The sequence below is a fragment of the Vicugna pacos genome, chromosome 4 (assembly GCF_048564905.1).
Source record: "Vicugna pacos chromosome 4, VicPac4, whole genome shotgun sequence".
Taxonomy (NCBI): Eukaryota; Metazoa; Chordata; class Mammalia; order Artiodactyla; family Camelidae; genus Vicugna; species Vicugna pacos.
The window spans coordinates 22,625,842-22,638,495 of NC_132990.1; the positions used below are offsets into that span (position 1 = coordinate 22,625,842).

The 12,654-nt window shown below is 42.7% G+C and overlaps 1 protein-coding gene across 4 annotated transcripts in view; it reads right to left on the reverse strand.

Annotated features, from left to right (window-relative positions):
• Nucleotides 1-4,205: 4,205 nt before the first annotated feature.
• SH3GL2 (SH3 domain containing GRB2 like 2, endophilin A1) overlaps nucleotides 4,206-12,654 on the reverse strand; it is a 169,172-nt gene continuing 160,723 nt past the window's right edge. For all 4 annotated transcript variants that reach the window (XM_006208272.3, XM_072959364.1, XM_072959363.1 and 1 more), the window contains exons 6-9: nucleotides 11,248-11,406; nucleotides 9,661-9,764; nucleotides 7,806-7,936; nucleotides 4,206-5,790 (exon numbers count right to left, since the gene is read on the reverse strand). In XM_006208272.3, coding sequence (XP_006208334.1) covers nucleotides 5,591-5,790; nucleotides 7,806-7,936; nucleotides 9,661-9,764; nucleotides 11,248-11,406 — 594 coding nt within the window. In that variant the 3' untranslated portion in view covers nucleotides 4,206-5,590. The remainder of the gene's footprint in view (nucleotides 5,791-7,805; nucleotides 7,937-9,660; nucleotides 9,765-11,247; nucleotides 11,407-12,654) is intronic.

Sequence of the window (12,654 nt, forward strand, 5' to 3'; positions counted from 1 at the left end):
TTACAGAAAAAGAAAAAAAAATCCTAAAACTGGCACTGAAATGCAAAGACCATGAACAATCAAAGTCATCTTGAGAGAAAAGAACAAGGCTGGAGGTATTATACTTCCAAATTTGAAATTAAACTACAAAGTTATAGTAATCAAAACAGGATGGCTGGCACAGGGAAATAGATACAAGATCTTGTTGTAGCTCAGAGAAAATGAATGTGACAATGAATGTATGTATGTTCATGTATAACTGAAAAATTGTGCTCTACACTGGAATTTGATACAACATTGTAAAATGACTATAACAAAAAACGTAAAAAATTTTTTTTTAAATTAGTCATCAAATTTAAAAAAATAAATTAAATAAATAAAAAATGAATAAAAATACAGATCCTCTGGGCTTTTCCCCAAATCTTGTCAATCACTGTATCTGGGAGAGGCGGCAGAGCAGTAAACCATGCTTCTTGTTTTCCTGCAGTAAGTGCCTTAAATGAAGAAGGGGTAACTTTTTCAGCGGGACTAGCTCTGTACCTGGGGATGCCGGTGCTCCAGCTTGGAATTCTCAGCAAAGACCCAGCACCAAGCTCCAGCAGAGAGGGCTGGAGCAGCACTTTCAAGCAGACCACAAAGGCTTCAGCGAGAAAACCTGGCAGCAGCACCACCACCTGGGCTGAGGACCAGAGTCCCTTCCCAAGGGCAGAACGGAGAAAGCACTGCCTGCCAAAGCTGATGGGTGCAGGACGGCAGCCTTACTTAACTGGGTTTAGAAAAATAAAGCAACATGTTTCTTTTACCAGTCACACACAGAAAAGATTTTGAGGAAACCAAAACACTAGCAGGGAAATAAAGTGTAAAAAAATGTTGCTTTTAAAACTTCTCTCTTTATCTTCATCTCCTAAGTCTGACATTTTATAAAGTCAGCCTTTTATATGAACTTACAGTCTCTTTCTTTCCCCATCAAGCTCACTATTCCTTTGTCTTGCTACTAAGATATTTCATCATGTTGGTGAATTATTTTTTAAGCTCTGAATACCAACAGACACAAGACAGTACATTGGGTAAACAATCAACCCATTTACAAAGCTCTTTCTTCTACTGTTTAACCCCAAAGAGCCAAGTGTTTAAGGTTTAACACCTTAGTCTTCAATCAAAATCACATATATTGAGCTTAACGAAGTGCTCAATACAGGTAATTAATAATAGTGGTTCCCATTTCTTTCCCCTTCAATTACAAGCATCATCTGATAAAAATGTTGACTGTTCAGTGTGATTCTGTGTATGAATGACAGAGGAAATTCAAACAAAGCTATAAATACACATCTATTTTTATTGCTTAAAGACCCCTAAAAGCCTGTAATCAGGAAAGACTCTGCCAGGTGAAGAATCTACATTTTGCCTGCCTGGAATATAAAGAAAGGAAAATTTCGTGAATGCTGCAAACATTTTTCAGATAACATCCGGAAATAAGATAGGAAACCCTCATTTCTGATACCACATGTGCCATAGGGGGAAAAACAAAATCAAGAACCCAGATTACAGGGAAGGCTCCAAATATCTTCAAATTTTCCTGATATTCATACTTTATTCTCCACCCTCTACTGTAGACTCCTTAGTAATATCTTATCTGAAGGGACTTCCCAAAATCTTGGCCTTGGTACATGTGGGTGAATAATCCCATAGGGTGGTACAAAAAAGTCTGTTCGAGAAAATTGTATTGAGATGCTGCTCTCCATTCTTTTGCCTCCAAAGCTGGCCACCTGCCTGACTCCTGTCCAGAATCACAGCTCTTCTGGAACCAAAGGCCCCCCCTTACCCAGGTACATAAAGGGGGTGAGTGACTTTCAACAGCCTGACCTGTAAGTGGTTAGCCTTCACTGGGTCCTTTCAAAAATAGCTGTGTTCTTTTCTTTGACATCTTCTTCAACATGGGAACTCATAACAGGTCCTAGAAATTGCTGGTGTGGCCACTTCGCCATATTGTCCTGTAGGTCTTCACCAACCATCACCCAGAGCTCCAAATGGAAGCTTCGGGCTGCTGTGTCCTTCAGCATTAAGTCCTTCCTGTCACCATCCCCATCCCCATCCCCATCCCCATCAGATGAAAGGCAGTCTGCAAAGCAGTACTTCATTTGGTTAATAAGAGGGTCTTGAAATGAGCATCTTAAAAGGGCCCACAGGGTTCAATCCAGAACACTAGACGCTGTCTTGAAACTAGGGCTTGGGGATAATCCTGATTTCCTAAACCACTGTGAAGCAGATGCTAGAGTTGGTACATTTCAGGATATACACTATATACTATAAACAGTGCACGGGAAACTTCAGCTCTTGGTCATGTCATTCCTATTCTCATTTTTTTTAATCAAAGAGAAACTAAGGAAAATAATTATTGTCCCAGAAAGTTTTCTTTTTAGGACCTATTAGACCTATTACAATAATTAAAATGAGACCACTGCCTCACAGTTTGCCACACTGGCTCAAGTGAGCTTAGTTCTTCTGTTTCCACCTCAGACAGTTCATTCTGAGATGAGACTTAGAAAAGCAAGTGTTTAGGGGTAGATGCAACTTCTCCAATGGTGGTCCACAGAGTTGGCTGCTCTTTTCTATATTTAAATTTTGTAAAAAAGAATTTATTATACTTTGATAAAAATAAGGAAACCAGGCAGTTCTGAATCTGGTGAGTGTATTATTAGCAGTCTCCAAAAGACTCCCTAAAAAACTGTTAAGTTCCTCCTGGAAGCTGTTGTGGTCATTTAGTTTCATCTGACGTTGACTCACAATGAGATTACTCCAGTTGGTGCTGGGTGCTGCTCTCAGGTCTCCCTTTAGGCTTACAGAACCACCACTGCACAGATACAGGCACATCTGAGCATGGAAGACTAAACACATGGAGAGCTTTACTGGTTCAAACGTGGTTGAATGTATTTATCCTTCTTTCTGGACCTGCTCTTCTGTGTGGGTCACCTTTGTCTCATCACTGCATCAGTACCACAGTATTTTAATTTCTATAACTTGATGTTTTCCATCTAAAAAAAGTCCTTCAATTTTGTTGTTCTTCTTTTAAGAATAAATATCCCTTGGCATTTCCGCATAACTTTCATAATATGCTTGTTAATTTTCAAACACAGAAAAAATTTCCTGAGATTTTGGTTGGTTGAAATTGACCTATAAACCTATACGTCAATTTTAGTAGAAAGAACGTATTTACAATGCTGAGTTTTCCAAACCATTAACATAAATATATCTTCACTTATTAATTAATACCTTTTTTCTCAAACGTGTTTCATAATTTTCTATGTCGAGATCTTGTATGATTTGTATTAAGAGTCATATCTATGGGTTTGAATTCTGATTGCCTTTGTAAACTGTGTTTTTTAATTTCTTTTTTCTAATTGAGTGTTACTGGTATATAAAAATATTTTTTGGATATTGGTAATATATCCAGTAATCATACCAAATTCACTTATTGAGTTTAACAGTTTATCTGTGATTCTTCTGAATTTTCTCCATTCACAATAATATCATGAGTAATTTCTTTTTCCAAATGGGTTTGAAGAACTGATCTGTAATATTCTAACTCACAGCTAGCAAAAATGTTATTTTCACGTTAGAGCAGTTCACATATTAGTATATTAGATTAAAAATATTTGTTTCAATGAGAGTATCTGGATAATTGGTCTTAGCATGGAAGAACACAAAGAACACTCAGCACATAAAGCACAAGTTTATTTTCTCAGGGGCAAGTTTATTTCTCAGGAAATACATATTCTGTACATACTCTCCCCGAGGCCCCCAGCCCCCACATACACACCAAGAGTTAAGAATGCTAGCTTTTGGCCAACCTGCATTTCCATGTCTATTCCTTTCTCTTTAAGCATGAAAGAAAACAAAAGACTGGTTGAAATGGTATATTTTATTTGCCCCTCTGAACACTACATTCTTCTGATGATACTACCATGATGAGAGCTCCTCTCCCTGCTTTCTTAGCCTTTCTTCCAAATCTCCTCCTTGCTGGGATTATCAAGATGTTGCCAGTGTCCAGGCCAACAGGCTATCAAGCTCTTGATAACAGAACTTCCCCTTCTCACAGAGAAGTAGATCCGAGGTTGGAACCAGGTTTGGCTTGGTTGTATCAGAAGGCAATTAAGATGGGAAGGAGCCCCAGTCCACCCACTGGGGACCCAGAGAACTGACATGAAATAAAGGACCAGAGCCTTTGGTTCTGTCTTCAGCAGTATTTATTGGAAACAGCGATGCTTCCCATGGTGAGATTTTATACATTAAGCAGTAAGATTTGCCTTTCACTCCACATGATCCACTGTCGCAGGTGGCACATTGGAAGCAGCACATTAAACCTCTGAAAGGATCTGTACAGCTAGATAAACAGAACTCTGGATACCTAACAGGACTTCAATGACTGATACAAAACAAAAACAAAAACAAAAACAAAAACAAAACCACTCGTAAGCTTACACACAGCACTGTACACTCAAACCGAAGATAAGGTAGAAGGGACAGAAATAAAACGAATGACTGAATTGGGAAGAGTTTTGCATATGCAGCCACACATCTTAAACTGCTAAGCACAAACATCATCTTTATTTGGTCCTCATTGAGGGCAGAATACGCACAAACGATGTTCAAAGAACACAAGGTGAAAGTGGAAAGGGAAGATAGTTACTGTTTCTTGGTCTATGAGCTAGTGGGAAAATGGTTTCCAGTGTTTTTCTCCTTGTGTCTCTGCCAAATGGACTCATGAAACATGTAAATCATAAATAAAACTCAAGTGAAGATATTTGTTCCCCTTGCATGTAACCTCAGGAATGCCCTAAATACATACACGGATTCTGTACAGCAAGAAATGTAAGCTTGGAAACCAGATCTCTTCCCAAGTTCTCATTAAGGGAGAATCTCTTCAGCCTCTCCCACAGCATGCTGACTGCTAACTGACTTAGAAATAAAAGGGGAGCCCCCTCTGGCTGTAATAGCACAGAGGGAAGAAAACTGGCTGTACCTCAGAAATAGGCATAAGTTGGGGAACAAGGGTGACTTTTCAGAGAAGGCTTTGAACACACACTCAACACTTTTCTATTGGTAGCATCGAGGAACTGACTCATTCAGACCAGAAGACAGCTTGCTGGTGAGGGAGGCTTTCTTCGACAATTCTGTAACTCACATGTTTGGGAGGGGGATCTATGTGAAAACAAGAACTTTCTCCTTTACTTCAGTGGAGAACCTGAGACCTTGAAAAGGCCCCAGGTGATAGATAGTATCTTCGGTAGGATGGTTTTTCTGTGATGTGGCTCGTGGGCATAATCTAAGAAGCCACAGCCTCCTGAGAACTGTGTCAACAGCAGTTCTGTGACTACTGGCTGATCTCAGATGATGTTTAAAAAGCACGTGCCATGCCTACCAGACTAAGAAGATACCATCCATCACCATGACTTTTGTGGGATCACGCAAGTCAACCAAAGATACTTGGTGGGGCTTGATGACCTGGACCACTGCGGCCTGCACTTGGGATGTATTGTAAGCAGCATTACCAAAGCAGTGGTTAAACTTAACTATCTGGGCCAAGAAGAGGTGAGCCAGCCAGAGTAACATCCTAACGGGGCAGAGCAACCAGAATCTCCACGTAGTTGATGGGAAAGAAGCCTGACTGGCCATGAAGCATCCCCTCGTACCAGTTCTCATCAATCTGGTTAGTGAGTGTGATGATGTCACCCTCTTTAAAACCCAACTCCCCTTCATTTTCAGGTTCAAAGTCGTACAGAGCTCGGCAGCAGGGCTGATCCATTGGGGCACCTGGGTGTAGGAGCAGGAGAGAAGAACACAGAAAGACAAGGGGAATTTAACTCACATATCTACCGCCTGCTGCACCTGCCCAGCTTGTTGTCCCCCTGGGCTCCTCCCTCCTCTTCCTGCTGAAGCTTCCTCTTGCTTCTGGTCTCCAGTGCCTGCTGCTTAGCACCTCACCCTCTACCAGTCTTCAGAAGCTTTCTCACATTTCTGGAAGTTGTTGAATTCGTTTCCATTTCCAGTATGAAAAATGGGTACATCTATTCTCATGATACATACAACATAGTTCCTCCAGGCTGGCCTACCTAACGATGTCCAGAGACAGGAGGCTCAAAGACTTAAGGAATCTGAATGAGACTAAGGTTCATAACAGAGGATGGCCAGAATTCCTTCCAGGTTTAGCACTTTAAAACCTCTGCACATCTGAAAGACTACAGTCAAGTATAGTGCTTTGCAACTTCAGAATAACAGCGCAGTTCTCACTTTTTAAAAACAAAGACCCCAGGCTCTGGAAAATTGCTGTAATTCAGTGAAAAGAAGGTAATATAAAACACTGGATTCATGTTCTTACTCTCTGTGACCTTGCACAAAACAATTCACTCTCAGTTTCTTGGTCTCAAGCTGGAACTCACAGTCAAACTTACTTCACAGTACAGCGGTGGCTATTAAATGAGATTAGGCAAAAATGATACAATTTACACCTTTGCATTATATATTGCATATGTAAATATGAGGCGTGCATCAGAGCTATGGCATATATAAACTAATATTCTCTACCTTCAATTAAACAATGAAGGATGGAATCATATCTTAAAAAGGATCTATATTAAGTGAGTAAACAACAACACAGCAAGCACAAACACATGTATATAAACTCAGACAAGTGCAGACAGCGCCATGCCGTCTAGAGGGCTTTGAAGGGGGATAATGAAATTTATTTTAACTTAGGTTAAGCAGCAAATTAATGAGTCTCCAAAAGAAAAGTGAAATATATGGTTCCAAGCAGGGAGAAGCAGGTTATACAACTTTTAGGACTAGTCCTTGTAACCAGCTAACTTCTAAATGCCACTGGTTTTTATCCCCACACTGAGGGCTCGGAGCAGCACAGGCAAGCACAAGGGGCAGAGAGCGCCACCGTCATCACAGGCCTCCCTTCTTCCTTTCGTAGTCTCCTGACAGCGTCTCACAAAACATTTCCTACTGTAGAACATCCAGCACTGGGGATGCAGGGAATAAAGGAGAGAGCTGCATATCCTTAAATCCACATCCAGTACAAGTCACTGCCCATTCTTCCTCCAAGCAGATGCGGGTTGAATCTACCTCAAGCACAGGCTTTTATCTGATCTGTGTGTGGGAGGTGGAGGGCAATGGTGCCAATTACAAGAACACATTATTGGGTATATATCAACATTCCTGATAGAAATTAAGTTTTAATTTGTGTTATCCCAACCTGTCACCACAGCACAATGAACTGGCTGGAGGGTGGGGAGAGGAGGGAAACCTAGCAGATGGTGAGGTTCAAAATATATTCATCTGCAAATATATTCACCCATACGTTCCTGTGACTCAAGAAATCCAACTCAACAGGCTCGTGGAGCTGCTGTGTGTGGGTTCTGTGTGGCTGCATGTGGGCCGGGGGCGTTCACCCTCGGGCATGCTGGAATCACAGAAGGGGAGAAAGAGAGAAGAAAGAGGACATCCTTACAACTAAACTGGCATATTGAGGGGATTTTGAGACCACAGAGGAGGGTCAAAATCAAATGAGCTAGTTAGAGCAGCTGTGTACTGAGGATGATGAAAACAAAGAAAGTTTTGCAGAGGAGAGGAGAGCAGAGAGGCGGGGAGGAGATGCTCAATGAGACAAGAAGGCAGGATTTCTTTAGAAGAGTTTCTACCTGACAAAACCATCCTGTAAGCAATATATTGCTTTATTTTTCTTATGCAGCCAGATTGGACTGCTCCTAGAAATTCTGGAAAGTGTCAGCGGGGCGTGCCCACAGCCCAAGGTCTCAGCTCCTTACCTGCAGGTTTAGGGGTGCCCGTGTGGGACAGGCCCCCGTTGGGCTGAGTGCTGTCCCCGGATGGAAACTCCAGGCTCATTCGAGGCTTAGGCTGATACTCCCTTCTAGGCTGAGATGAAGCTTGTCTTATTCTGCATTAAAAAGAAAAGTGGGGGGAGTATGTAGCCAATTAGGAAACAAAAAGTAAAGCAATAAAATGCAGAAAATGCTTACGTCACCCACCAATCTACCACTGTGGAGCAGGGCCAATCTGAGAAAGACCCTCAGGTTTCTTATCTGTGTCTGTCTCTGCTTCTGGTGCTGTGGTCATAGCCTCTCTGGCTATACCCTCGCTGTCTTCATCCTTTCTCTCAGTCTCTCATTTTCTCCCTCATTTATTCAGAGCTCACTTTGCAAGTGTGCACTGTGCGAGGTGCCAGGAACACAAGGATGAATAAGACACAATTCTTATCCTCCAGCAGCTTATGTTCTGAGCATAAACAACTGGTTGGGGTAAACTGTAGAAAGTGCTGTTACAGAGATATGGACAAAATGCAACAGGAACGCAGGGGTGGGGAGGAGTCTCCCTGTCCTCAGGGAAGTTGGAGAAGCGTTAAGGAAGGAGATAAAAGACAGGTAGGAGTCATTTCTAGATGAACAGTTGTTTCCAAAACAAAGTGATTCCACGCAGAGCTTGACAAGATGTGAGGGAGGAACAGAGGAAACGCTGTGTGCTCTGAGAATGGCATGTAGGACGGGGCAATGAATCAGGAGAAAGGCAGAAGGGATGGGCAGTCACTGTCTGCTGCATACCCTTAAGTCTCTTCCAGTTTCAGGGATTCACTAAGCAAAATGTGCCGCAGATCTGCAAGGGTGCGCAGAGTTAAGGGCATGGTGATCGTCAAATGGTAGCGACTTTGACATACTTCAGAGGAAAAAAGAAAATGGCCTTCTTGCTCAACAGATGCTGCAGAGACATAGTATTTCTTTAGTACTTTGTAGTGCATGACTTTAAACCTTTCTAGAGGCTTCTGAGTGTTACACACACTTCCACAAGGATGTACTGAGGGAAGATGCACAATCAAGCACTCCTCAGGGAAGATACTGAGGAGAAGAAGAGGCTGGCCAGATGGAAACAAGTGAGGAAGTTTCCGTAACAAGCATCATACTTGGAGTCCGCCTTGTGCATTTACCTGCTGAGGTGACCCTTTGATGTACACACATTGAGCTGAATTAGACAGTACAGGGCACTGCATACAGCTGAGTAGGCTGTGCCCTGCAACCCTTGGGAGTCCCTTTAGTAAAGAAAACTACCACCACCAAGCTATGGGGCACAGCTAAGAAGGTGGAACAGGCTTAAGAAAGCAGGTCCCCCCGATGGATCTTGTCACCATTCAGAGAAACACAAGGTGTGCAATAACACAAGCTTTCCAAAAGGTTATGCTTGAACGTGAACCCCCACTGCACCACCGTGTGAGCCTCAGTCTGCTCATCTGCTGGAGAGGCTAACAACATGTGGGTTACAGGGCTGTTAACAACTGACAAGGACATGCCCTCAGTACCCATGCATGAGAGCTGCCCAGCAAATCACGTCCATTATCATTACCAGCATCCCAGTGTCCCATCCGTGGCAGCCAAAATATAATCTAAGTATCAATCTCTTATAAACACAAGATTAGATTCAACAGAACAAATAAAATAAAGCCCAAGACAATATAAAACCAAAACAAATGGTCTATAAGGTGCCTGTGTGGGATCAGCAGGAATTTTGTCGGAAGTTCTTCTTCAAAAATATTCTCTCTACTATTTCCATTCCTTTACACACAGTTTTGTAACAAGAAAAGGGAAATGTAAAATGCAGGGAACTGTAAAATACCTTTCTTCCAGTCTGACAGTGACCTGCTGCAGGATCTGGACTGCTTGCTTATGGTACTCCAGCTGGGCCTGGACGAGTGCAGAGAGCTGGCTCACTTGTTCAATCTGCAGATGAATGGGGGAATCATGCCTTAGTTACCAGATCACTGTCCTGAAGCAGCTGCTACTCCCAGGACATGACAGAGTTACCCCTGATATAGCCCAGTGCCTGGAGATGCTCATGACTGTGTCATGAGACAGGCTGACAGACAGTTCTGCAGATTTCAAGTTGATTAAGGATAAGAACACATTCTTAAGCTTTGAAACTCCAGTACCGTGAGGAGACACACGAGTCAGAATCCTCCTGAAGGCCACAGGACTTTACCAAACAGCTTATGCTCAGCTACAGCCTTCTAATTAGGATCGGGCTTGACGTACTGATTTTCCACAGGAAGAAGATGCACTGACTAGAATGTTCTTTGCTCCCTATACTTTTCGTGCTAAGACAACATTAGTGCTGTTAATACAAATGTGAATATGGATGTCACATGTGAGGCACTACGGGAGGCTGTGTGGTACGATGGAAAATCTTTTTCCTCTCTGAGCCTCATCTCGAATGTAAAAGGGTTGAATCAAGCGACATTTTGGGTTCATTCCAGCTCTAATGTTCTAAGCATCCTTGTTACTCTTCTTCATTCTGCAACTTGTGTTGTTATCGAGCTGAATAATGGTCTCCAACTCAACAGAGGCTATGCTGCCCCAGGAGTCTGGGCTGGGGTGGGGCCCAGGGTACAGGGAAGGACCACTGATTCAGGTCATCCTCACGCCGAGTTTTCCTCTTCAGCAGGTAGGTGGACAAACTGTTTTACACAGACACAAACCGACACTGTCTCTGGGCACTGGGAGAGTCTGGGTGTGTTCAATATGCCTCCCGAGTCACCAGCTGGGGGAGTGATAAGTCCATCAAGGCTCTGTAACCATCTTGGCCGGAGTTGGTCAGCAACTCATAGGGCCAGAGGTGAGGATGAGCGAGGACAGGGAAGCTGGTGAACAGGATTCATGATATGAATGATCGGAATGTAACTTCTAAAGCCATGAATAATAATTTAGTATTCAGGAAATGTAAAAGCAACTCTTAAACAATCTCATCTGTGCTCCAAGTGCAGTATTTGTGCTACAATCTTAAATCTCAATTGAAATTACCTTTGAAAGAAAATGTCAACTTTAATTCAAAACACAGAACATCTTAACCTTTGTTGGACACTGACTTCTGAACGTACTTTACTTGATTGATATTCTTAGTCTGAAGTCAATCTGCCTTACATTTCAAGAGTATTTTTTTAAGCTACTGGACTTACATACAGGTCATCAGAACCACTCTTTATCTCCCCACTATTGATCATTAGTAGACAAAAGTCTAGTTAAATCAAACTAAGAATACAGAAAAATCTTTACCATTTCTCAGTCTACTTTATAATTTCTACTTTTAAATTATTTAAAAGAATAACCGTCCAATGAAGTTCTCACCACATGGTGCAATCCATTATGACACATTAAACTTGTGCCTCAATGGCAAGATTAAATTAAAAACCATAGGTGAGTCACTCACATCCATCTCTAAGAGGTTGAACATGCTTGACTCAGCGATTTCTTTAGATTCATCAAATTTCTCCAAAGCCTGACGGAGCTCTTCATCTGGAATCTTCCCTTGTCGTTTTTTCTTATAATCAAAGTCCAGGCGTCGACCCTCCAACTTCTTTAGATGATGCTGAAAAAGTCAAAAGGCTTTGAAAGGACTTAAGGAAAAGGCCTATTGACAGCTCACTTCCCCATCATGCCCATTAGCTTCCAAAGTAAGACAAGCTAAGTCCTAAAATATCACTCCACCAGAAGAATAAACATGCACCTGTGGGGCAAATGTTTCCAAAGGCTAAATGTAGGGACATGTCTCCGAAACTAATTAAGAGGAACCAAAAAATGTGGGAAATACCAGTGCCCTTTACTCTCTGCCCTCGCCGGTCCAGAGCCAAGCTGGAATGTGTCTTTCCGCCCCACGACAGAAGCTGGAAATGTGTACACACTCTACGCATTCGGAAAGCACAGGCCTATGGGGCCCACAAGCCACACCTTCAAGGCAAATGGTGTTTCATGGGTAGGCTGAGGAGAAACACTTTCCTTGAAACGAAGTGAGAAAGAATGGTATTCTTACTTTTCGTATCATAGAACGTCAGTGCTGGAAACAATTTACCTGTGAGGTTATCCGTTCTGTTAGAGCCACCTACGACACTTACTAAAATATGGATTCTTGATCACCTGAATTAGAACATGCAGGGCTGGCGTCTAGGAATCTATGTCTCAACACTTAGCCTAGTGGACTGATAGCAGCTTTCGGGGAACCATGGATTAATTTAAGTCTCTCATCTGAGCCATCTGACAGAGGATGACACTTAGTCACAAGACCTAACTAGAAGGGAGCTCTGAAGGGACCTGATGCCCTACGCTGTGCTCAGCCCCTCTCTGCATCATCCCAGGTGCCGGGCTGCCCAGCCTCGCCTGTCACCTCTAGTGACCAAGTGCGCAAGTGTCTTTTCCCTAGAAGTTGCAGCACTCCACTACGACTGGGTAGGAGAAAATGCTAGATTCCCTTGGTTCTGGATGTGCAGGGAGTGAAAGGGAAGGAAATGGAAACAGAGTTGGGAGTAGAGAAGGAACACGAAGAAAAGGAAGAAGAATTTCAACCTTCCTTCCCACTGCACACCCTGCCTCCAATCCAGGCCCTGATCCAAACTAAATGTTTGTTCCTTTGGAAGGAAAATTCTTTTACAACATCTGAACTTGCAGGCAGCTGCAGGGTAGAGTACTGGAGTCAGGGTTACACTCTGGATGTACAGTGAGTCTGCCACATACTAACTGTGTGACCTTGAGCAGGTGACAGGGCTGAGGGAGATTCAGCTAGGAGACTGGGGGGCTGCAGGTTATGACACTTCATTTTACAGTCAAGAAAATCAAGTTTCAG